We start from the raw sequence: 26,970 nt of genomic DNA on the forward strand, positions 1-26,970 counted from the left end.
CGCTTTGAACCAATGGACTTTCCTTCGTTCTCCATCCCGCCTCCCTTTTTCTTTCCATAAAACATAACTTAACACGATATGACATAACATATATTCATGTTGTAGTCGGTCTTTTGGGGGAAGAATAATAACATCTCCATCTCCGATCATCAATATTTGAAAAAGAAAAAAATAATAACAACAACAAACTGTTTTTTTTATTTACTTTTTTTTTTCAAATCAGCTGGGTCTTTTTTTTTTTATACAGTCATCATCATCATACTAATAACAATCAAGCATCATCATCATCATCATCATCATCAGCAGCAGCATAATCATTAAAAGGTAAGTCAAAAAATATCCGTAGAGCTACAAATTAAAAAGCAAAAATCTTTGAAAGGAACCATTCTTAAATAAGAATGGTAAAAACCAGTGCTTTTTCAAGCAATAATGTTTTATTTTTTCGATAGTCTTTAAATTTTAGGAGCTTGATGAGTTTTTGTTAAAATTAAAAAAAAAAAAAAAAGAAAAAGAAAAACGAAACAATTGTGGAAAAAAGTAAAGGGAGTTTTAATCAAATTATTAAGTATATAATAAAATTGATATTCTTATTTTATTTATTTATATATTTTTTATGTCATGTCTATTTAATAATAAATTATGCATGCACACAGCTTAAGAATAAAGTATTTATTTATTTTATTTAGATGACGTTCGCGTCCATTGCCTTTAAGATACAAAAACAAATAGTTTTTAAGCGGTGGGATCTGTAAGGTTCGAACTCGGCATCATTTCTTTAATTTTTTTTTTTTAATTTAATTTTATTTAATTATTTATTTATTTTATTTTATTTTATTTTATTATTACATTTTTTTTTTAATCTTATCGATTTGAGTAATTTCTTTCTTTCTTCTTTTTAGTTTTAATTTACACCGGCATTTTTTGAAAAATCTTAATTTATATTTAAATTTTCCTCTAGCTTTCAAAATGTTTCTTGACGTACAATTCAATTCAAAATATTTGGATTTAAATTATTTAGATTTAAAGTTTAATTACACTGTCAACATTTATTTTTTTATATAAGTATATTTGTTTATTTTTAATTTTTGACATCGAATTTTTATAATTTTTAATGTCGACTTTTTTTTTTTTTAATAAATTGTTAAAAATAACACACACACACACATATATAAATATTTATTCATGATAAAAAAAAAAGCTGAGGTAAACAACGTTTGTTTCTTACAGGCATTTTTCTATCTTTGATAACTAAATACGCGTTAAATATTCTTCAGTCCTGGGATTGAGTTATGTTATGTTTGTTTTTTTTCATTTGTTTTAATTTGCATTATTTTATAAATATTAGCAATTAATAAATAAGGTTCTTTTTTTATTTACTTTTTACAAATTTTAACACGATAAATGAAAAATTAGATTAAATATATTTTAATTAAAATTAATTTTACTTATTTCTCTTGTTTCATGGTTTTGTGTTTTGTGCGTGTGTTTTTTTTTCTTGCGAAATGAATTTGAGTCGACCCGCAGAATTCAAAATTTCGTGCAAATCGTTAAAAATAATTAAATCATAACGTAAGAAAAAAATAAGCTAGTGCTTTTATTTATTTATTTTCAAATTTTTATTTTTTAACCCAAGTTAACCAAGTTAAATTGAATTATGTTAGTCTAACTTTAACCGTCATAACACGATTTCTCACGTCATGATGACGGTCATATTCTGCGATTTATGTATTAATTTAAATAATTATTCGCACAAAACATTATTTTTTTCAACAGGATAAACTTCTATTTAAAGTTCAACTAAAAATTAATATGTAATTAGCAACTAATTAATGTACTTAAATGGAACGTAAATAACTAATTCTGTACGCGGAATCGGTAGGAAATCGATCCTGTCTGCCTGCTTGATAAATCCATTATCACTTGAGCTGAGCAAATGCTTTTTTTAGTAGTTGACTATTTTAGCAAATTGAATTGAGACGAGAAATTAATAAATAATTAGTTATTATGAAAACAACTGCCAGAGATAAATGTTTAAAGACTTCGGCAATATTGGTTTAATTTCGTCCGAATGTTTTGCGAAAGGCTTCTTTAAAAAATAAATAAATAAACAAAAAAACATTTGTCTTTTAGTTGAAGTAAAGAAATTGGAACTATCTTCCTAATCGTAAATTATCTCGCTTGCTGATCAAAACAAATGCCGACAAAAAAGAAAACGTTAGATTATTGATTAATAGAAAAGTAAATAATTTTGATTAATTGATTAATTAATTTATCAATATTTCGATTTATTTATTTATCTATTCATTGGAGGTTACTTTTGACGGGAAAACTGCACAAAAAAGGAACGGTGGGATTTATTCGCTAATTGGGTTATTAAATTTTATTTATTTATTTAAAGTTAATATATATTTTATTTATTTATTTAAAGTTAATATTTCTATCTTAAGGAAAAGAAAACTAGAAATCAACAAAATTCTTCTTTGTTTTATCCCCCCCCCCAATAAACACACCCCCTCCTCACAAAAAGGATGTCATAATTTGTTCTTTTATTCTTGTCTTAATGTCTAGTGAGTGAATTCAAAAATCGTCTATTGTTAAACACACACACACACACACACACACACTGTCTGTCTGCTTCTTCCCCCCTCTCTGTCTCTCTCTATGTTTATCATAACTTGCTTTGCTTCCTCAAATTCAATTCTTCCTTCCTTTAGGCCTTCCCTTCACTATTCATAGTTGTTGTTCCGTTCTCTGCACGTAAACGATTTCTTTCTTAAAAATAGCAAAACAGTTTTGGTAACATTTACCTTTTGCCCCCAGGCTGTCAACGGAAAAATAAAAATAAGATCCTACTATGGTTTAAGCTACTGCACGTCAACACCCAGCAAAATACACAGAACATATATTTTGTAACCTGAGGGTTTCTATTTCACTATAAGAATATAACGTAAAAATGATCACCGACTTCTTGACCAACTAGCATAACGACTAATCATTTTTTTTTTTTTTTTTTCTAATTCTGAAACTTCCCGCCCCGCCTTCATCAGTATTTTCTCCATAGACAAATCTTCCTTCTGTATTTTCTCAGCAGATAAAAGAGGGAATTTTTATTTATTTATTTTTTTTAAAGGTGTATTTTCATTAACCTATTGCAGTATGAACAATAAATAAATAAATACATAAACGTGGCGACAAGAAGAAATAAATCTACAAGTGGTTTAAAAAAAAAATCACGTCAATCTCGAATATACATAAAAAAATCGTTACCCGTTCTGTTCTACACTATGTGGTCAATAACTGGGTGATCATTTAACGTTATTTTTATATATTAAAGTGAACGTCCATTTTATTTGTTTTGGTGCAAACGTTTTTGTAGTGGTAGCAACTTACAAGCCTCATCAGCTACATCCTGAGAGTATCAAGATAGGTAACCTTTTCTGGTTCTCACGTATACCATAAACCTTTCATGTGTCGACTTTACGTTAAATTTTTTTTATAGTAAACTGGAATCTCACACTAAATATTTTTTAGGTATTTCCTGGGTTTGACAGGTAAATTGGAACAAATAAATTGAAGATATTGCCAAAAAAAGGTGGGCTCTCTCTACCGTGCTAGAAAGCTACTCACACCTGATAGTACCTATTTACTATGCCTCCCCACGGGACAGAGTTAGACACCAGGGTCGTTTTTTAACGTGGAGAAAAGGTACAAAAATAAAAATTGTCTCAGTCGTGAAGGATTTCTCCAGCCATTATTCGTCCATGCATGGAGTATTGTTGCCACATCTGATCTAATGCATTTAGTCTCTCACTCTTAGACAGGGTCCAAAAAAAGGGTCTCCGGTGCTTTTTTTTTTTTTTTTTTTTTTTTTTACACAGTGATCACCACTTATCAAGGCCCGGAAGCCACTCAGGGATAAGGGTTATTGCAAGTACATTACGTTAGTGTGGAGATTTGATGAAGTGTTTACTTAAGGGGGCGGTTCATTAGGAATTTGTTAATGTTGGACTTGAACACATCCAAGTTGTAGTCCGGTGGGAAGCAGGCAGACGGAACAGAGTTCCACAGGCGTGCTTATACACTTATGTTATACAGACTAAGCGAACATAAAAGGGACATAAGAAATGCAAACCCCTTGAATGCACTCTTTTCCCACTGTGTCGAACATGGCCACTCTTTCGGCTTTGGACGTGCAAAAATCTTAAAATCCATCCCAGATAGAGCAAAACGGAGACTTATTGAATCTGCTTTAATTTCAAACATTAACACCATCAAACAAAGAAAAGGATCTTATAATGTAGCCTCCATCATAGGTAATATAATAATAAATCAACAAAACATTAATTTAGATCCTGGTTAATAAAAAAATTTTTTTTAAAAAATGCATATATGTATATAACCCGACCCCCCTCCACACACACTAGATATAAATTCTCTTTTCATCATGAAAAATTTTTTCTCTCCAGAACAGAAAGAGAACTGAACTTCTACTCTTTCGCATGTGATATATGATCGTCTTCCTGTACATCCTCGCCTAGAAATCCTGATGATGTCCCCTGAAATAGGGACGAAACGTTGATTTTATTTTTGTTTTTACTCTTTTAGGTTTTTCCTTTTTATTCACAAAACGTCTAAAGCATCGTTTATATCTTGCTTTACTTTATTCACACTTATGTTACCGTGCTATTTTTTGAAATAGTATTTTCCAGTTAAATTCGAGTTTCACGATATCTGTTTTTTTTTTGTTGTTCTTTTTATCAAATTGTTAGATGGAAGTACAGAATAGTTACAAAACACCTCCCCCTCCCCATGTTTAGAATGACTTTCAAAATAATAACGTTATTATTTCAGCACAGTAACATAAGTGTATAAGTACCGAAACCCCAATCCAGTCTCGCACTATAAACCAAGCTCCAACTCCTGTCCCATCAACACAATGTTGCATCCTTGTACTTGCTATGGATATACATAGATGGAATGTGCTTTGATGAACTCATAGCATTTGTGCTCCCTAGACGTATATATTCCTGACTAAACCGACAAACAGCATAACCCGAACTATTTACTGTAGAGGTTCCTGGAAATCTGTATACGCTAATAGTTTCTTCCTTCAAACTGATAGACTTTGGAATTCCCTCCCTCTTTCCGGTTTCCCTGACTGTACTAACGTGCAAAAATGTAAATTTAAATGTTTTAAATTTACATTTCTGCACATTAAATGTAATGTGCACAAACACCTCACTGCTCAACTACCTACATAATGCCCCTGAGTTATGACCCCACATGGTAGCTCGTTATGTCCAAGTGGCAATGATATGCCTTGTTTGGGGATGAATAAACGTTAACAAAAGTAAAGAAAAAAAAAGTAGTGTCATACTCTGGTGAACCATCTTAGCTGGCAGGCCAAACTTCATGAAAGTACCTGCTGCTTTGTAGGTTTTATTTGGGGAATGGCAAAGGCAGACCCAACGCTTATCACCATGGTTGGTGATAAGAAGAGTATTCAAGCGCTAAGCTTCCTCCATACAAAAATGATAGCAAGTAATCAATAGAGCTATGACAAGAGAATATCTTTTTCATTATTTTGACTCTCGAGTATATATCAATCAATATCTTATATGTTTTTAGATAGAGTGATGTCGTTCTCAATTGATTAATTGTATCTAACTGTGTTGGATATATACTCGAGAGTCAACACAATGAAAAGAATATTCTCTTGTCATAGCCCTAGTAATCAACAAGCTGCGGGAGAGGGGAGCATTAATAAAAGTGAGAAGCGGTCGTAAACGGTTGGGTCCGAACTGTGCAGATCAGGTTGTCATCCAACGAAATCCAACAATTGATACTTTGGATTATTTGGATTATTCAGACTACTGTTCTCATCTTGGGTGTTTTTTCACCACGTTTCAGTCGATGTAACTTCTTACCTTCTTCAGGCGCATCTGTGTAGTGCAATGGATAAAAGTGCTAAGCAATAAACAGTTCCAATTGACATTCTTCTGGAGATTCTAGGTTCAATCCTCAATGCAGGATTATGAATTACTTAAGACTTCAAAAAGTCACTGTCATGAATCAAACAAAGTGTTCCGTTCAAAATTCCATACAGATGCCCAAATTTGGCATAATGATTCCCAAATTTGACAAGATACTCTTGAAGACGGTTGAAGGCTACATCGACTGAAACGTTAAGAGAATAACATCCTAGGCGAGAACAATAGCCGAATCATCAGAATAAAACAGATGATAAATTTTCATCTCAAAATTTCGGAAACAAAAAACAAGTTGTTTAATTTAGACGTTTTATGCAAATATTAAAAATAACGGTGGACGTTGTCGAGAGTGCACCCCCCCCCCCTTTAAATTCCACAATTTTCACTTTTTCTTTAAACTTTTTTCTGTTAATATCATCGATTACAGACTTAAGTTTCAGATTATAAAAAAAAAAATTGGAAAAAAATTTTATCATAACTTTTCACGTGGGGTTTCAGTTTTCGGTTATAACCTTGTACTAAATTGAACACGAAATTTCTGACCACGATGAATAGATGAGATGGATATATACATAGATTAGAGAGAGGGGGCAGGGGGTAGATACATAGATTATGGAAAAGGGGGGGGGTAAAAAAATCTTCCTTTTGTTAAGCTCTTCGTTCTAATCCTTACCTTCCGGTCACATCAGAGAGAGTTGCCATTTTTTTTTTTTTTTCATAGTCACAAATTTTGTGTTCAATTTAGTACAACATTATAATTGAAAACTGCACCCCACATGAAAAATTATAAAAAAAAAAATTTTTTTCCAAATTTTTTTTTTTATAATTTGAAACTTAAGTCTGTAATCGATGATATCAACAAGAAAATAGTAAAAAAAAGTGAAAATTGTGGAATTTAGAGGGGGGGGCACTCTCAACTACGTCCGCCAAAATAACATTTAGCTTACAACTAAACCAGTAAACAGAATTTGTTGATTATTTTATTGGTAAAAAAAAAAAAAAAAAAAATCATGGATCAATCATAGTCAAGGACGACCTGAAGGCTTCCTTTTCATTGGTTACTGCAGAAAAATGTAAGGGAAGGTTCCATTTCTTTCCCTGGATTACTCCATATAACGTTGTCCAGGAACCAACATGTATATTCTGTCGCAAAGTAGACAAAGAATAGAGAAGAACTTTGCTTTTTTTTTTTTTTGTACAACGACCTTTATTTCCTCATGATTTCAGCTGTGACGTCACTCACATCTTGAACATGATCTTGAACATTATCCATGTCTTTAACATGATCTCTTTTTTAAAGTCTTTATTTTTCCCTACCAGTGACATCATTTCACATGTCTTTGCATACATGCGTCCGTGCTATGTTACACTTCATTTACACTTGATCTTCACCTAATAATGCCGAGTGTTTAGCAACCATTATTTGAATTCTTAGAATAACTTGACCCGTCTCCGATCCATTAGTGAACACTGTGACCATTATGCCGAATGAAAATGCCATCTTAACCAATCATTGTTATAATAAGCATTTCATAAATACTGTCAAATGCAAAAATTACATCAGAAAGAAGAAACTTTCCAAAATTTTCATCGTATGCTTTATTGATGGCTAGCAGGGAGACCCGATGTTGTCCAGGATTGATGATCAATGAATGTTTTACATTCCCGTAGTTTTATTGTCATCGAATTACGCTGAAATTGCCTATTTTTCAATCAAATTGATTGATTGTCTGAAGTTGGGAACCCACCGCAGTGCACTGGGAGGAAACTTAACATGTCTTACTGCAGTGACTTAGTCCACAATACATTATAGTCTACATTGCACTGTAGAGAACCTGTTTTTGATTTTATAAAATTACTTTTTTAATATATAATGGCTTGAATTAAAGTTTAAAATGCAAAAGTCAAGTATCATGCTTCAATTATGCTCTGAACAGAAACATTCATTTTTAAACGCGTCCCTGTCATATCAAAGAGACTACTGTTGACTTTATCAGCATTTTATAAATACTATCAACTGGACTGAAAGAAGAAACTTTCCAAAATTTCCATCATGTGCTTTATTGAAGATCATAAACCATCTGATCACATCAGTATTGCAGAGTAAAGAAAAGTCATTGGCATCCCATCAAGATCTTCTGCCATCAAATGTCATGTCTTCAGATCGTTTAGTCACGTTAAATATTGTAGGTTATTTTTTTTACATAGGAGTCATCACTTATCAAGGCCCAGAGGCTACTCAAGGATAAGGATTATTGAGTATACAGTAGTCAATGGGATAATATCGTAGTAATCTTTAGTAGTGAAAATTTGGTAAATTGGATTACTTAAGGGGACGGTTCATCAAAAATTTGTTTACGTTGGACTTGAAGACTACCAAATTGTATATTAATTTTATTTTATTGCAGACTATTATCCTCATCTTTTTAGTTGTTTTTGTTACACAACGTTTCGGCCAACTATTCCTCTGGCCTTCGTCAGGTGGTAACCACGACGGGATAGGAACTATTGTGGAAAGGCAATAATTGCTGAGAATGCAGTTAGGAGATTTGGAGTTCCTATCCCATTGCAGTTACTACCTGACGAAGGCCAGAGGAATAGTTGGTCGAAACGTTCTGAAACAACAACAACTAAGAAAGATGAGGAAAATAGTCCGCAATAAAATCAAATTAATAAATAATATTCATCTCAATGAATTCCAATTTAAATAATACATATACAAAATTGTAGTTGGAAAACATAACCGGGCCTTGATAAGTGGTGACTCCCTTGTAAAAAAAGAAAACAAAAACAAAAAAACAAACTACAATATTTAATGTGATAATATTTTAGTGTAGAACTATGCAAAATATATGTTGAAGGTGCTATATAGAAGGGTGTATAACAAGTGTATATATATTAGTTGTATATAATGAGTCTCTGTACCTTGTTAACGTGTCGTCTATTTAATGTGTCACGTCTTCCAATATGTTATCATCTTGTGTATAAATGTTTCTCTTGCTGATGTGTGTATAATGGTCGAACATTCAAAACATACACATGTCGACATACTAAACAGTTTATAGACAGAAGGACGGATAAACATCTTTTAAATTTGTGTTGGACAAAGAACTACATATCTTGAATCACAACCATTTTTGTGAGTTCTGACGTGCTCCTGAAATGTAGCCATGTCTCTCACGAAAAACTCAAACAACCAAGTTGTCATTGTTTACATTTGTTGTGGTTGCAAGTTGTTGGTTCTCTCAAGGTGGTACAGCATTTCCTTCTCCACAACTACATATGTTCATGTTCCCAGTTGAGTGCTTTTTTTTTTTTTTTTTTTTTTACACAGTGATCACCACTTATCAAGGCCCGGAAGCCACTCAGGGATAAGGGTTATGACTGTCATCATCTGTCTCTACTACACAACTCTCATTTACAGACTGTTCAATCTAACTCTCTACTTTCTACATCTAATCTAAAATTCACTTCCTTTTTTATGTCGTTTTCTTCATAACATCAAAACACATCACCGTTTTTTCCAAAATGTATTTTGTCTACCCATTTTTTTTGTCCTAAATTCCTAAAGCTGCCCGATACATTCTTAATGAAGACCTAACTATCACAGAATAACATTACATCCATCAAGTTACATTCCTGAATCTATTTAATGTAAACATTGCAACTGCATTAAGTTGTTGCATAAGTTCCCGCCATTTTTTTTTATGAGAAAATCAAAGAATTTTAACAGCAAAAGTAAGTTCATGTCGGAACCAAGCTCCAAGTTTTTACATGAATCCTATTGACTGAAGGTAGCGTGAAATTGTTGCAAAATCACACTTCATCTTTTCACCCAATTCTCTACATGTCTGATGACCATCTTCCTTCGAAAGAACCCTAACTTGGTCTTCATCTATCTTTATTGGTCTTCCTGGATGAGGAGCATCATTGAGGTAAAAATTACGATGTTTGAATCTGGTAAACCAATCTTGAACAGTTCTCTCAGCTGTAGCGTTTTCTCCATATACGGCACAAATATCACTTTTTGACCTCGATTAAAAGTGAAAAGGTGTTGAAAATGTGATTTTTTATCTAATTGACAATTGATTAGATGGTTCTGAAAAACAAAAAAAAAATTATATGAGTAAAAAACGATGACCATTATCTTGTAGAACAGAATATGTGCTTTCTAATGATATATAACACTTTGCGAAATATCAAAACATGTTTTAGAACAAAAATTTTTATGAAATGGCAGGAACTTATGCAACAACCTGATAAATATTTATTTTGCTTTCATAACATTTTGACATTCTACTTTTACTAATCATAATAATTGACCATTATAATACTAATCATAATAATTGACCATTATAATACTAATCATAATAATTGACCATTATAATACTACTCATAATAATTCACCATTATAATACTAATCATAATAATCGACCATTATAATACTAATCATAATAATCGACCATTATAATACTAATCATAATAATTGATCATTATAATACTAATCATAATAATTGATCATTATAATACTAATCATAATAATTGACCATTATAATACTAATCATAATAATCGACCATTATAATACTAATCATAATAATCGACCATTATAATACTAATCATAATAATCGACCATTATAATACTAATCATAATAATCGACCATTATAATACTAATCATAATAATTGATCATTATAATACTAATCATAATAATTGACCATTATAATACTAATCATAATAATTGACCATTATAATACTACTCATAATAATTCACCATTATAATACTAATCATAATAATTGACCATTATAATACTAATAATAATAATTGATCATTATAATACTAATCATAATAATTGACCATTATAATACTAATCATAATAATTGATCATTATAATACTAATCATAATAATTGATCATTATAATACTAATCATAATAATTGATCATTATAATACTAATCATAATAATTGACCATTATAATACTAATCATAATAATTGATCATTATAATACTAATCATAATAATTGATCATTATAATACTAATCATAATAATTGATCATTATAATACTAATAATAATAATTGATCATTATAATACTAATCATAATAATTGACCATTATAATACTAATCATAATAATCGACCATTATAATACTAATCATAATAATTGATCATTATAATACTAATCATAATAATTGATCATTATAATACTAATCATAATAATTGATCATTATAATACTAATCATAATAATTGACCATTATAATACTAATCATAATAATCGACCATTATAATACTAATCATAATAATCGACCATTATAATACTAATCATAATAATCGACCATTATAATACTAATCATAATAATTGATCATTATAATACTAATCATAATAATTGATCATTATAATACTAATCATAATAATTGACCATTATAATACTACTCATAATAATTCACCATTATAATACTAATCATAATAATCGACCATTATAATACTAATCATAATAATCGACCATTATAATACTAATCATAATAATCGACCATTATAATACTAATCATAATAATTGATCATTATAATACTAATCATAATAATTGACCATTATAATACTAATCATAATAATTGACCATTATAATACTACTCATAATAATTCACCATTATAATACTAATCATAATAATTGACCATTATAATACTAATAATAATAATTGATCATTATAATACTAATCATAATAATTGACCATTATAATACTAATCATAATAATTGACCATTATAATACTAATCATAATAATTGACCATTATAATACTAATCATAATAATTGACCATTATAATACTAATCATACTAATTGACCATTATAATACTAATCATAATAATCGACCATTATAATACTAATCATAATAATCGACCATTATAATACCAATCATAATAATCGACCATTATAATACTAATCATAATAATTGACCATTATAATACTACTCATAATAATTCACCATTATAATACTAATAATAATAATTGACCATTATAATACTAATCATAATAATTGATCATTATAATACTAATCATAATAATCGGCCATTATAATACTAATAATCGACCATTATAATACTAATAATAATAATTGACCATTATAATACTAATCATAATAATTGATCATTATAATACTAATCATAATAATCGGCCATTATAATACTAATAATCGACCATTATAATACTAATAATAATAATTGACCATTATAATACTAATCATAATAATTGATCATTATAATACTAATCATAATAATCGGCCATTATAATACTAATAATCGACCATTATAATACTAATAATAATAATTGACCATTATAATACTAATCATAATAATTGACCATTATAATACTAATAATAATAATTGATCATTATAATACTAATCATAATAATCGACCATTATAATACTAATCATAATAATTGACCATTATAATACTAATCATAATAATCGACCATTATAATACTAATCATAATAATTGACCATTATAATACTAATCATAATAATTGACCATTATAATACTAATCATAATAATCGACCATTATAATACTAATCATAATAATCGACCATTATAATACTAATAATAATAATTGATCATTATAATACTAATCATAATAATTGACCATTATAATACTAATCATAATAATCGACCATTATAATACTAATCATAATAATCGACCATTATAATACTAATCATAATAATCGACCATTATAATACTAATAATAATAATTGATCATTATAATACTAATCATAATAATCGACCATTATAATACTAATCATAATAATCGACCATTATAATACTAATCATAATAATTGACCATTATAATACTAATAATAATAATTGACCATTATAATACTAATCATAATAATTGACCATTATAATACTAATCATAATAATCGACCATTATAATACTAATCATAATAATTGACCATTATAATACTAATAATACTAATTGACCATTATAATACTAATCATAATAATCGATCATTATAATACTAATCATAATAATTGACCATTATAATACTAATCATAATAATCGACCATTATAATACTAATAATAATAATCGACCATTATAATACTAATAATAATAATTGATCATTATAATACTAATCATAATAATCGACCATTATAATACTAATCATAATAATTGACCATTATAATACTAATCATAATAATCGACCATTATAATACTAATCATAATAATTGACCATTATAATACTAATCATAATAATCGACCATTATAATACTAATCATAATAATCGACCATTATAATACTAATAATAATAATTGATCATTATAATACTAATCATAATAATTGACCATTATAATACTAATCATAATAATCGACCATTATAATACTAATCATAATAATCGACCATTATAATACTAATCATAATAATCGACCATTATAATACTAATAATAATAATTGATCATTATAATACTAATCATAATAATCGACCATTATAATACTAATCATAATAATCGACCATTATAATACTAATAATAATAATTGATCATTATAATACTAATCATAATAATCGACCATTATAATACTAATCATAATAATCGACCATTATAATACTAATCATAATAATTGACCATTATAATACTAATAATAATAATTGACCATTATAATACTAATCATAATAATTGACCATTATAATACTAATCATAATAATCGACCATTATAATACTAATCATAATAATTGACCATTATAATACTAATAATACTAATTGACCATTATAATACTAATCATAATAATCGATCATTATAATACTAATCATAATAATTGACCATTATAATACTAATCAAAATAATCGACCATTATAATACTAATCATAATAATCGATCATTATAATACTAATCAAAATAATTGACCATTATAATACTAATAATACTAATTGACCATTATAATACTAATCATAATAATCGATCATTATAATACTAATCATAATAATTGACCATTATAATACTAATCAAAATAATCGACCATTATAATACTAATCATAATAATCGACCATTATAATACTAATCATAATAATTGACCATTATAATATTAATCATAATAATTGACCATTATAATACTAATCATAATAATTGACCATTATAATACTAATCATAATAATCGACCATTATAATACTAATCATAATAATTGACCATTATAATATTAATCATAATAATTGACCATTATAATACTAATAATAATAATTGACCATTATAATACTAATAATAATAATTGACCATTATAATACTAATCAAAATAATCGACCATTATAATACTAATCATAATAATCGACCATTATAATACTAATAATACTAATTGACCATTATAATACTAATCATAATAATTGACCATTATAATACTAATCATAATAATCGACCATTATAATACTAATCATAATAATTGACCATTATAATACTAATAATACTAATTGACCATTATAATACTAATCATAATAATCGACCATTATAATACTAATCATAATAATCGACCATTATAATACTAATAATACTAATTGACCATTATAATACTAATAATACTAATTGACCATTATAATACTAATCATAATAATCGACCATTATAATACTAATCATAATAATTGACCATTATAATACTAATAATACTAATTGATCATTATAATACTAATCATAATAATCGATCATTATAATACTAATCATAATAATTGACCATTATAATACTAATCAAAATAATCGACCATTATAATACTAATCATAATAATCGATCATTATAATACTAATCATAATAATTGACCATTATAATACTAATCAAAATAATCGACCATTATAATACTAATCATAATAATCGACCATTATAATACTAATCATAATAATTGACCATTATAATATTAATCATAATAATTGACCATTATAATACTAATCATAATAATTGACCATTATAATACTAATCAAAATAATCGACCATTATAATACTAATCAAAATAATCGACCATTATAATACTAATCATAATAATCGACCATTATAATACTAATCATAATAATTGATCATTATAATACTAATCATAATAATCAACCATTATAATACTAATCATAATAATTGACCATTATAATACTAATAATAATAATTGATCATTATAATACTAATCATAATAATCAACCATTATAATACTAATCATAATAATTGACCATTATAATACTAATCATAATAATTGATCATTATAATACTAATCATAATAATCGACCATTATAATACTAATAATAATAATTGATCATTATAATACTAATCATAATAATCGACCATTATAATACTAATAATAATAATTGACCATTATAATACTAATAATAATAATTGACCATTATAATACTAATCATAATAATTGACCATTATAATACTAATAATAATAATTGATCATTATAATACTAATCATAATAATTGACCATTATAATACTAATAATACTAATTGACCATTATAATACTAATCATAATAATTGACCATTATAATACTAATTGATCATTATAATACTAATCATAATAATCGATCATTATAATACTAATCATAATAATCGACCATTATAATACTAATAATACTAATTGACCATTAAAATACTAATCATAATAATTGACCATAATAATACTAATAATACTAATTGACCATTATAATACTAATCATAATAATTGACCATTATAATACTAATCATAATAATTGACCATTATAATACTAATCATAATAATTGACCATTATAATACTAATAATACTAATTGATCATTATAATACTAATCATAATAATCGATCATTATAATACTAATCATAATAATTGACCATTATAATACTAATAATACTAATTGACCATTAAAATACTAATCATAATAATTGACCATTATAATACTAATAATTCTAATTGACCATTAAAATACTAATCATAATAATTGACTATTTTACTTTCCAGTGTTTTTCAGTAGACTAACAACGTAGCAGAAGGTATAATACAAGGAAGTCAGTCAAAAGGCAGACAAAACTAAAAGATGGATGAACAACATTTGAGAATAGATGAACATGAATATAAATCAAGCGAAAACTTTGGCTCAAGGGCTTGAAGAATACTCAACCATGTCAACACATTCTGCAACTAGTGGATAAAATGTTTAATAATAAACTAGCAGAACTTGTGGAAATTCCATAGCGTACTCTTTGATATGTAATATATTGATGTTGGCATTCTGTGGATGTTCAGCATAAATAGAGACCGCCCTGATATGAGGGGTGTGCAATAAGTAAGACCCCTGACCCACTTCCCATAGAAGTAGAGCAACGAAACTTGGCACAGTTATTAGTCTTTCTCTACATAGGAACCACCCAGAGTTATGCATTTCTCCCATCGTTTGATGCAGTTCTGGAGACCATTTTTGTAGAACACCCCAGGTTGGTCCTCCAACCACAACGTGACTTCAGAAATCAAGGCTGCATCATCTGGGAAACGCTTTCCTTTCAAAAACAACTTCATGGCTGGGAAGATGTGAAAGTCAGAGGGTGCAAGGTCAGAAGAGTAGGGAGGATGGGGGTGGATTTCATAACCACACACCCGTGCTTCTGAGCTGGCGACATGCGAGTTGTGGACTGGAGCGTTGTCCTGCAGAAGGAGGGTACCTTTGCTGATCTTGTCCCGCCTTTTGATTTTGATAGCTTCTCTTAATTTCCTCAAAAGTGAAGCATAATAGGATCCTGTAATTGTGATACCCTTTGCCAGGAAATCTGTCATTACTACTCTGTCCTGGTCCCAGAAGACTGTGAGCATGACCTTGCCAGCGGAGGGCTGCACCCTTGCCTTCTTTCGAGGTGGTGAGTCCAAGTGCTTCCACTGCATTGACTGGGCTTTGGTCTCTGGGTCATAGTGATGGACCCAGGTTTTATCCTGTGTAATCAGTCTTTTGAAAAACTTTGACTCATCTTCTTGGCACATCTCCAAATTCATCCTTGAGCACTCGACGCGTTCTCGCTTCTGGAATAGTGTGAGCAACCTGGGAATCCATCTGGCAGACACCTTATGCATATGCAAATGGTCATGAATGATAGTTTCCACAGACCCTGTACTAATCTTGATATCTTAGGCTATTTGGCAAATAGTAATGCACCGATCTTCCAAAATTGCAGCCTCAACTTGACGGACAGATGCCTCATCAATGGCAGAAGGGGGGGGGCGACCAGTTCTGGGAGCTGTTTCCACAGACATCCGGCCATGTTTGAATTCACGATGCCAGCGTTTTACAAGGTCATATGATGGGGCATTATCACCATAAGTTTCTTTTATTTCATCAAAAGTCTCCTATGGTGTGCGTCCTTTCAAATACAAAAACCGGATCACTGCTGGACATTCAACAGGCTCCATTTCACACCTGACTCAATTCAAACACCTGTAAAACAGAAACCACAATTAGTTCAGAGCTGTAGTTTGCCACATAATCCGTAGAGATATAAATCATTGCACATGCAAAATTTCAGCTAGATCAGACAACTGGAAATTGGTCAGGGGCATTACTTATTGCACGCCCCTTGTATTATTGTAGTTCTTTTGTTAAAATTGCAAAAGAATTTACCTAAGCTAGCAGGGACGCCCAACATAGCCCAGTCGTAAAATATGCTTATATATGATATTTTAACTTATGCAGATTTCACATATATTATTATAGAGTAAATGTTCTATCGATTCTTAATAAAAAAAATATATTCATATGACTTGGGTGCATCAGCTTGAACCAAAGCCAAAACTTATGAAGAAAAAAAAAATAAAAAAATAAAATATATATATATATATATATATATATATATATATATATATATATATAATGACTACTATAATTATTTTTTAATACCTACAGACACTAGTGTTTCATCCTTTCAGGAATCATCAGTGCAGGGTGTCACGATTACCGCCGGTCAGGAGATTTGAAACTGGTAATGAAGCCATCTCTGATTCCATTAGCAAGGAACAAACCCACACAGCCAACATTAACTGTGAGAAATACAGTTGAAATTTAAACATTTATTTTTAAATGTCAAGAAAGTGATAGTGATCTAATGATTACGACTTCATGATCTGCACATGTAAGCTTAAGTGACCGACTTTTAACTTCAACTTAGAATTTAATTACATGAAATGGAAGGTCATAACAATTAAACGACAGTCACTCGGAAGAAACAATGTAAGCATGTCACACAAAATAACACACATTATCGTAACAATATATAGATACTAGTTATCAATAGTGCCAAGTGATTCCTTTCTACTAACAACCCGTGGCTTTCTCTAGACGGCAAGTCTTTACAGATATTCCAGTATTGTTTGCTGCTCTCGCACTAGTTGTTACCTGTGATTTCTTGTAACCATTTAAATACAGCATAATCATGTTGACACAACAGTTTGTGTTAGATCACCAAAATTAAGCCTGGCCAGTACTAAAATGGGTGACCATTTGAGAATACCAGGTGCTGTATGTGTTTTTCATTTATCTCAGCATTGTTTCCATTCATTCTGGATTTTTCTTTGCCACTGGAATCAAGCAGTACCGGCTCAAGAGAGGTGTTAGGGTTAGGATTGTGCAACCCTTGCTCTACAATTACATGAATGGCTAGTGCTTTTCCCTGGAATCTGCAATATTATTATTATAATAATGTTAATAGACTAGAAAGTGGACCTAGGGTTTACTTTTAGCAGCTTCGTAACTGTTGCTTCTTTTATTTCGGTCTTTAGTACTCACATTTCATGAGCGATGTTTCTGACAAAGGAAGAAAAATTGCTGCTTCCTGCGATGGAAGCAGTCTATATAACATTTATTATTGACTAGTTTTTGACTTTGCAATGTTTTTTTTTTTTTTTCTTGTTAGCTCCTTACATCAAGTGGCTTTCTGCGGTGTCTGGAGTGATTTCTATATAAAAAAAAAGAAAGATTTCAGTTCCGTCTGTTTGATTCATAAAGTCATGGTTTGTTTAGTGCTATACATCTTTGGTTTTCCATCCTCTGTTTCTCTGCGACCACTTTTAGCAGTACTAACTCCTGTTGGTGTCACTGAGTTTCCATTAGGTGTATGGTAGAAGTGGGGGGAGGGAGTAAAGGGTCAAGCTATAGTGTTTTTTTTTTCTTTCTTACATCTAAGCAGATTTTATCCAAGCAGCTCTTGTATGTGGTCAATCAGCATCATCCAGCTATATAAACTGTTTTCCTCATTCTGTGACGTTTTCTAAATATGGCAGGTGTTTTCAGCATGACCAATGCTTCAGTTTAGAATTCCCAAGCATCAGTATGATGAAGCGGGTGGGATGGAGGGTAGTGTTCCCGGACATTCAAATTAGGGATAGTGTCCAATCATACTAAAACTATTTGCCTTTGTCAGAATATTTCTCAGTACTAGGATTTATACTTGAGTCTTTGAGGAATACGATCAAAGAGTTGCCCTCAAGCATTACCAGGAAATCACCAGACCTGTACACTGATAGAAGGTCAGAGGTTACATCGATTGAAACTTTGTAAATATAACAATCAACTTGCATGAATAATCCAAATAATTTTTGGTCCCTCGACAAAAGGAGGGTGGACCTGTAAATTCACCCTTGTCTGTTCGTTCGTTCGTCTGTCTGCACCTTTCTCAATAACTACGCCTTGGAATTTTTAAACATTTTGCACAAACATTAAACATGATAGGAGTAACCGAACTGATTTTCAGGGAAAACTTTGATTGCCTCCCTAGGGGTGCCTTTTGGGTTAAAATCGCTAAAATTGACACTTTTGTGCTTATTAAAAAAAAATTGATGCCTTGGATTTTTATAAAACTTTCTGAAAAGTTGTAACTAACTGATTTCTATATAATTTTGTTTGTCTATACTTCACGATAACTCTTGGGTGTGCCTCAGGGGCTCTTTTAGGACTAATAAAAACACTCCATTTTTGGGACTATTTTACCGTATTTGTCCAAAATTTTCTGTGTATGTCTATTTAGCAGTTTTGCATGGTGCTGAACTCAAATTTAAATATGTTAAGGTCTTGGGGAATTTTGTGGCTAAATGGGGAGGGGGAAAATGATGGACTTAGTCATTTCTTTTTTTGCATGGTGCAGAACTCAAATTTACATATGTTAAGGCCTAAAACTGCACTGTTTGTTCATTTTCACCAGAATTTGACGTCCCCTGGAGACTTTTGGGGCTAAATGGGGGAGGGGGACAAATGCTGAACTTAGTCATTTTTTTATGCCTCGTTCACTGTGCACTCATGGGGGACCATGCATGCTTCACTTGTTTTTATTGGGATGGAGGTGGGGACTATGAAATACATTATTTATAATTTTCCTTTTTCTTTTATATTTCAGATAAACAAGAGCAGGTTCTGAGTAAAATCACATTGAAAGAAAATCAGTGCAACATTCAAGCCCTCCATCATTCAAGCCAAAAATCATCATCCTATCGTAGGAATCCAAAGATTCTATTTTTGGCATTGGTTTCCCTGATACTTTTCTAGTCAGAATTCTTTCTAGAAAGACATTAAGTACTTATGGAAGGTTGTGAACATCCAAAGTGAAAGTGATGTTTGGTGGAACAAACTGGATTTGAACTTGGAACACCCAGGTCGTTTGTCCATGTCATTAATCAAGTGGCCATCATCACCTCTCAAAGCAAGAAGTGATTATATTTGAAAATCAACCAAAACTGACAACTGAAAATTGACCAATCAGCAAACAGCTAAATTTTGAGAAATCCCGTTCAACGATTGGCTGATAAACCCAACCAATAAACAATAAGATATATCCAAGCTAAAAAAGCTAAAGGATTTAATAACCGACAAAGTAAACAACTTAGATTATACTTTTCTTTGTGACGTAACGATATCTTGATAATAATCAAATAAGTTGCCTTTTGGCTAGGAACAAAGTATAGTATCTGTTCTGATACTACACTTTACTTTTTCTGTCCTCTGTCAGTGGAGGAGAAATCCTTCTAGACTGAGACAATTTTTAATCTAGTATCAAAAATAGAAGATGTATTCGATGCAATCAACTATGTATCCTCTCGGTCAGCAGTTCAGCTGTGATGTTTGTGGTCAAGCGTTCTCTCTTTACGATCAGCTAAAAGCTCACAAGCGGACGCACATGGCTGAGGCGAAAATGTATCCGTGTGAGGTGTGCAAGAAGTCGTTCACACAGAAGATCAACCTAAAGAACCACGCCCGAACACACACTGGCGAGAAGCCATTCACCTGTCCGACATGCGCAAAGTCATTCAGCCAACGAGGCAACCTGAAGATTCATCTGCGTTCCCACACAGGTGAACGTCCCTTCTGTTGTCATTTGTGTCCAAAGTCGTTCACGCAGAAGGGCAACTTGAAGACACACATTCGGACGCACGTCAACAAGAAGGTATTCAACTGCGACACATGCGGAAAGGTGTTCACGCATAAGTCCCTCCTGCAATGCCATGAGAAAACGCATTTGGTCGAGAGGATGACAACCATGGCTGACGTGTACACACCCAACAACAGTGCAGCTTTTAATTTGGAATAAAAAATAATTTAAAATAATTTTTTTTTATTAATCAAGGCCTAAAGGCCACTTGAGGATAAGGGTAAATGATTTTGTCAGGCAGATGGTGAGACAACATCGGACTTGAAAATGACCATGTTGCAGTCAGCTGGGAAGCAGCCCTGTGGTATTGTTACAAAAACAAAAATAGAAAACTCTGAAACAACTGGATTTATGTACAGAATAATAAAAGAATCAAAGAACATCTTTCTGGACAATTTTAATGAAGGAACGATTTTGATTTATTTTGTACAAATCAAAGCCCATAGGCCACTCGAGGATAAGGGTAAATGACTTTGTCAGCTGAATGGTGAGACAAACACTGTGGTGATTGAGACTGGGCAGAGTTTGATTATTTAAGAAGATATCTTAGCAAGAATTTGTTAACATTGAACTTGAAAATGACTATGTTGTAGTCAGTTGGGAAGCAGCCCCGTAATGTAATATTAGAAAAACAAAAAACTCTGAAACAATTGGATTTATGTACAGAATAATAAAAGAAACAAAAAAACATTTTTCTGGGCAGTTATAATGGAGGAACCATTTTGATTAATTTTGTGCTTATCGAGAGCCAAATGCCACTCGAGGATAAGGGTTAATAAGCTTGTCATGTGGACGTTTAGACAACATGGTACTGATCCAGAATCTGACTCAAGGCAATGATATTTTTGGTTATTTTGCAAGAAAATTTTTAGTAGGGTAAGTTTTTTTTAGTTTTGTAAAAATGAAAATAGTTTTTTCATATATAACAGAAACAACTATTATAGAAATTTTTTTTATGAAAACAACTATGATAAAAATATTTTTTTCATAGATACAACTGCAATAAAAACTTTTTTCATAGAAACAACTATGATAAAAAACAATTTATTTTTCATGAAAACAACTATGATAAAAACAATTTTTTTCCATCGAAACAGCTATGATAAAAAAAAATTTTTTCCATCGTAACAACTATGATAAAACTTCTTTTTTTTTCAAAAATAGTATAAAACATTGCTTTTTTTTCCTATTAATGAAAACATTGTCTGCTGACAGATTGGTTAATGATGTCGGCTTTGTTCAGCTGCTTTCTCAACAGCTTACCATAAACTGCCGGAATATGCTGACTCGACCTTGGATCAGATTCTGGATCAGTATCGACAACACTGTAATGATTGGAGACAACAGTTGAGACTGGGAAGAAGTCAACTTCTTGAAGGGATTTTTTAATAAGAATTTGTTAACATTGGACGACCATGTTGTAGTCAGTTGGAAAGCAGCTTTGTGGTGCAATATTACAAAAAAAAAAAAAAAAACTGCAACAATTGGATTGTGTATAGAATAATAAAAGAACCAAAGAACATTTTTCATGTCAATTTGAATTATCCAGTTGAAACTTATCTGACCCCCCCCCTCCAATTATTTTTTTTAACTTTTTAGTTGAAGTAAAAGTAAATGTTCATGACTCTACTTGATTCCCTTGTTGGCATTGGTTACCCCGATTCCTTTTAGAATTAACAGAAGGGTCCACATGAAGGTTGCCAACATCCATGAATAAAAATGACACAATGGAACCAACTAGATTCAAACATGACACACTCAGATGATCACTCTGTGTTATTGTCCACGTCACAACTGTCACCTCCTAATTTTCTTTTTTTTTTATTTTAGATAATATTTATAAACCCTTTCTAAGAAAATTTCCATTAAAGAATATTTCTTTTATCCGTATCATTTGTATTATTCAGACTACTGTTCTCATCTTGAGTGTTATTTTCACTACGTTTTGGTCGATGTAACCTTCGACCTTCTTCAGGTGTATCTCATTGAACACTGAAATCTTTCTGTTAAACTCGTGAATCTGCACAGAGTTTTGAACAGAACCCTTTATTTAATCCACTAGAGGTGACATACTCCTCATTTCATCATCTATGTCTGGGTAGAAGTCCTAAGTAATTTGCAATTGTATTTTTGAGGGTCGTCTGCACTGAGGATTGAACCTTCAACCTCCAGAAGAGTGCAACTTTATAACTGAATTTTACCAAGTATGCAAGGAACCGTGGCATGATGGATAGAGTACTTATCAAGTTCGACAAGATACATCCAAAAAAAGTCGAAGGCTACATTGACTGAAAGAAACATTGTGAAGATAACCCTCAAGATAAGAACAGTAGTCTTAAAAATCCAAATAATCAATCGTCATCTAAAAAATCCAGAAAATTTTCATTAAAAAATATTTCTTTTATAAATGACAAAAAATTTACACCAAAAAGAAAAGCAATGTAAAACAATTAAGAAAGAATGATGAACTATTAAAAGAATTTTAAAAACAAACAATTCTTCAAGAAAAGAAAAAGGTTCTGCATTATTTACGTTTTGAACTGTTTTTTTTTTTTTAATTTTCTTAGTGTTGTTCTTTTTTTTTTTTAGCGTTTTGGCCATTGTACTCTCTATTTTTATTCATATAACATATAAAGTTATCTTGTAAGATTTTGAAAGTCAGACCCACATAGCATTTAAACTAAAAAAATCCAACTTTGCTTCCGGCAAGCCAATTTTCATATGTTATTGTTATACCATGTTATTAGATAAGACTATAATCTAACATATAATCTTATCTTGTCGGATTTTTAAAGTCAGACCCAAATAGCATTTCAACTGACACATCGAACTTTGCTTCAACCTTCCAGTTTTTATTTGTTATTGTTGTACCATGCTATTGATGGTGAAACAAATTTTATCTAATGGCTGATTGTTATAAGCGGCACACAGTCCATGGCACTCCATTAACTGAAGCAGTTCTACCTTCTCATTGTCAAATATATGCAATCATCTGTGAAGCCATGCTGTTCTCAGAACCAGATCATTAATTTGTCAATGAGTGCAACTGGAACTACTGCTACCCATGAAATAGTCGAATTTGTGATCAAGGTTTATTCCTGTAGATCTGCCGTGTTTTGTCTATATGCATACATATTAACAGAGTAACCTTATGAAGTTTGTGAATACTTATGATGATGGTCATTCATTATGGAGAAGATATACTTTGCGCATTGCATAATGTTGAACGCATGAAGAACAGTCAAGGACACGCCTGAAGGTCAACTTAAAAACGTATTATTTCTCTACACTGCTTTAAACATATCATAGATATCTAAAAACCATAGAAAGATTATTTACCTTAGTGTTTATTTATTTCCTTTCTAGAAGGTTAGACACAAGGTCAGGTATGGTTTTGAAAAGCCAGCACTAGGATAAACAAACTCTGGTCTACAAAAAATGCCTGAGCAGTCCCGTCAGCATTCCCAGGCGATTATCAATGGACTAACCTCTCGGAACAAATATATAGAAAAGGTAAAATCTGGAAAGGTGGACCACCTAGGATTGCACGGAACAATACCAGTCTGATAGCAACAAAGGCACTGTCAAACTGGGTATTTATTTGCTTCCCCACAAAACAAAATGTGACATAAGGTCGTTTTTAATGTGGGGAAAAAAACCAGCTCCTCTCAAAACTGGCAGTTTGCAAAAATAAAATTGTATCAGTATAGAAAGGTTTCTCCCTCCATTGACCAATAACAATTAATTTGAGTGCAGCATCTGTGCAGACACCACACTTCAGTGACCAGCCCAGTACAAGTACCGGATGTCGACCAGCACTGTCAGACTGATTGTTGATTCATACCCTAGTGAATATTTTTATTTTATGAAAATCGCTCCAGACAAAGCATGATGCTTCTGTATGATAAGAGCTAAAAGAAATACCACTTCAAGATCCAAAACTAGCCAACGATAAATGTTATACAGATAGATTCTGATTCAGAAAACTACAATTCTTCCCCTTTTGTCAGAAACATTGTTCATGGAATGTGAGGACTAAAAAAATGAAAGAAATAAGCAAGAATGCTTCAGGTTAAAACTTACCTAATGACAAAAGTTACATGAAGATGGCTGGAGGATTCAATGGCCGAAATGCTTTGAACATAACAACAACTAAGATGAAACAAACAGTGAAAACGTGTAAGCAATAATGCATCTAATCTCATAGTCTAACCAGAATTGTCGAAACGATTGCGATAACAAAACCATCAACAATGACTCCAAAGAGAGCAAAACTCTTTACAAGAGACTTACAACAGGGGGGTGGGGCATCCTGTCCCTCCTCCTTTGTCTCAGCATCAAGTTTAACAGAAAGATTTTCTAGTGCGACAAGATACACCTGAAGAAGGTCACAGGTTACATCGACTGAAACGTTGTGAAAATAACACTCAAGATGAGAACAGTAATCCAAAGAAGCCAAATAATATGAATAAATCCTCATCTCAAAAATTCAGAAACGGAATAAACATATAATTAATAGCTTTTTCATTACAATAATAAAATTAGATGCACATGTCAAGAAGGATGAATACAGTTACTGCAATAGAAGTGTTAAGTTAAAAAAAAAAAAAGAAAAAGAAGCTTAATTTGCCTGGATGCATGTTAAGTTTTGCCTAATTTTTCTATCGACCAAATGTGAAGTCAGCATCCAAGTTCTATTGGCTTATGGAAAGAAGAAAGAAAGTAATTGTAGTGAGAAACAGGATGAAGTCTCATTTCTATTCTGGCGTGACGTCAGTGAGGTGTTCTAATAGACACAGATAACTTCTGATCTCAGATAAACATATCACGGCTTTTAAAATGTAAGCATAAGCAGCCATTTTTAAATTAGCAGTAAATAAACAAAAATAATTTCCAATTCTTGCATATATATATATATATATATAACTACTTCATTTACTCACAAGTGCTCAATACGTAGGTAGAGCTAGTTAGTAAGTTATAAAATATATAATCGCCATATATATTTTATAACTTACTATATATATATATATATATATATAGTCTTGGAAGTTTTTTAACCATTAAGACTATATAAAAAGAAACTTATTTGATTTTTATATATTTTTTTTAATCATTCATTCGAAAAATATTCAGTCAGTAAGTCGTTTAATCGCCTGCAATCACTGCATCAACTTGCTCTCTCGACTTCACAATAGTCCTAATGTTAATTTAAGGCACCATCAGTTGTTTACCATGAAACACTGTTTTGGGAATTTAAAAACAAAACAATATATTAAATCATGGCTCCCCAGCAGTGTTGATCAAACACCACCTCCTTTAATCACAAGAACAAAAAATGTTTCCAGATATTGGATCTAGTTACCTGCTCATGATTAATTTGACTGACCTATTCATGTTACAAAATATATATATATATATATATATATATATATATATATATATATATAAAGTAGTAGCTTAATCGGCATATATATTTTATAACTTACTACCTAGCTCTATCTATGTATTGAGCACTGTTGAAGTAAATACTTAGAGTTTACACATAAATTTATACTTATACTTTTGTATATTAACTAATGTGATTAAATGAAGTAGTTATA

General features: G+C 30.7%; 1 protein-coding gene across 1 annotated transcript; it reads left to right on the plus strand.

Annotated features, from left to right (window-relative positions):
• The first annotated feature begins 6 nt into the window (after positions 1-6).
• Positions 7-23,251, plus strand: LOC145242113 (uncharacterized). Its single transcript, XM_080105028.1, has 2 exons — positions 7-324; positions 20,339-23,251. The coding sequence occupies exon 2, from the start codon at positions 21,005-21,007 to the stop codon at positions 21,524-21,526; it is 522 nt and encodes a 173-aa protein (XP_079961154.1). The 5' UTR covers positions 7-324; positions 20,339-21,004; the 3' UTR covers positions 21,527-23,251.
• The last annotated feature ends 3,719 nt before the right edge of the window (positions 23,252-26,970 follow it).

This window comes from Euprymna scolopes, chromosome 21 (genome assembly GCF_053919585.1).
Source record: "Euprymna scolopes isolate OS-2025 chromosome 21, ASM5391958v1, whole genome shotgun sequence".
Lineage (NCBI taxonomy): Eukaryota > Metazoa > Mollusca > Cephalopoda > Sepiida > Sepiolidae > Euprymna > Euprymna scolopes.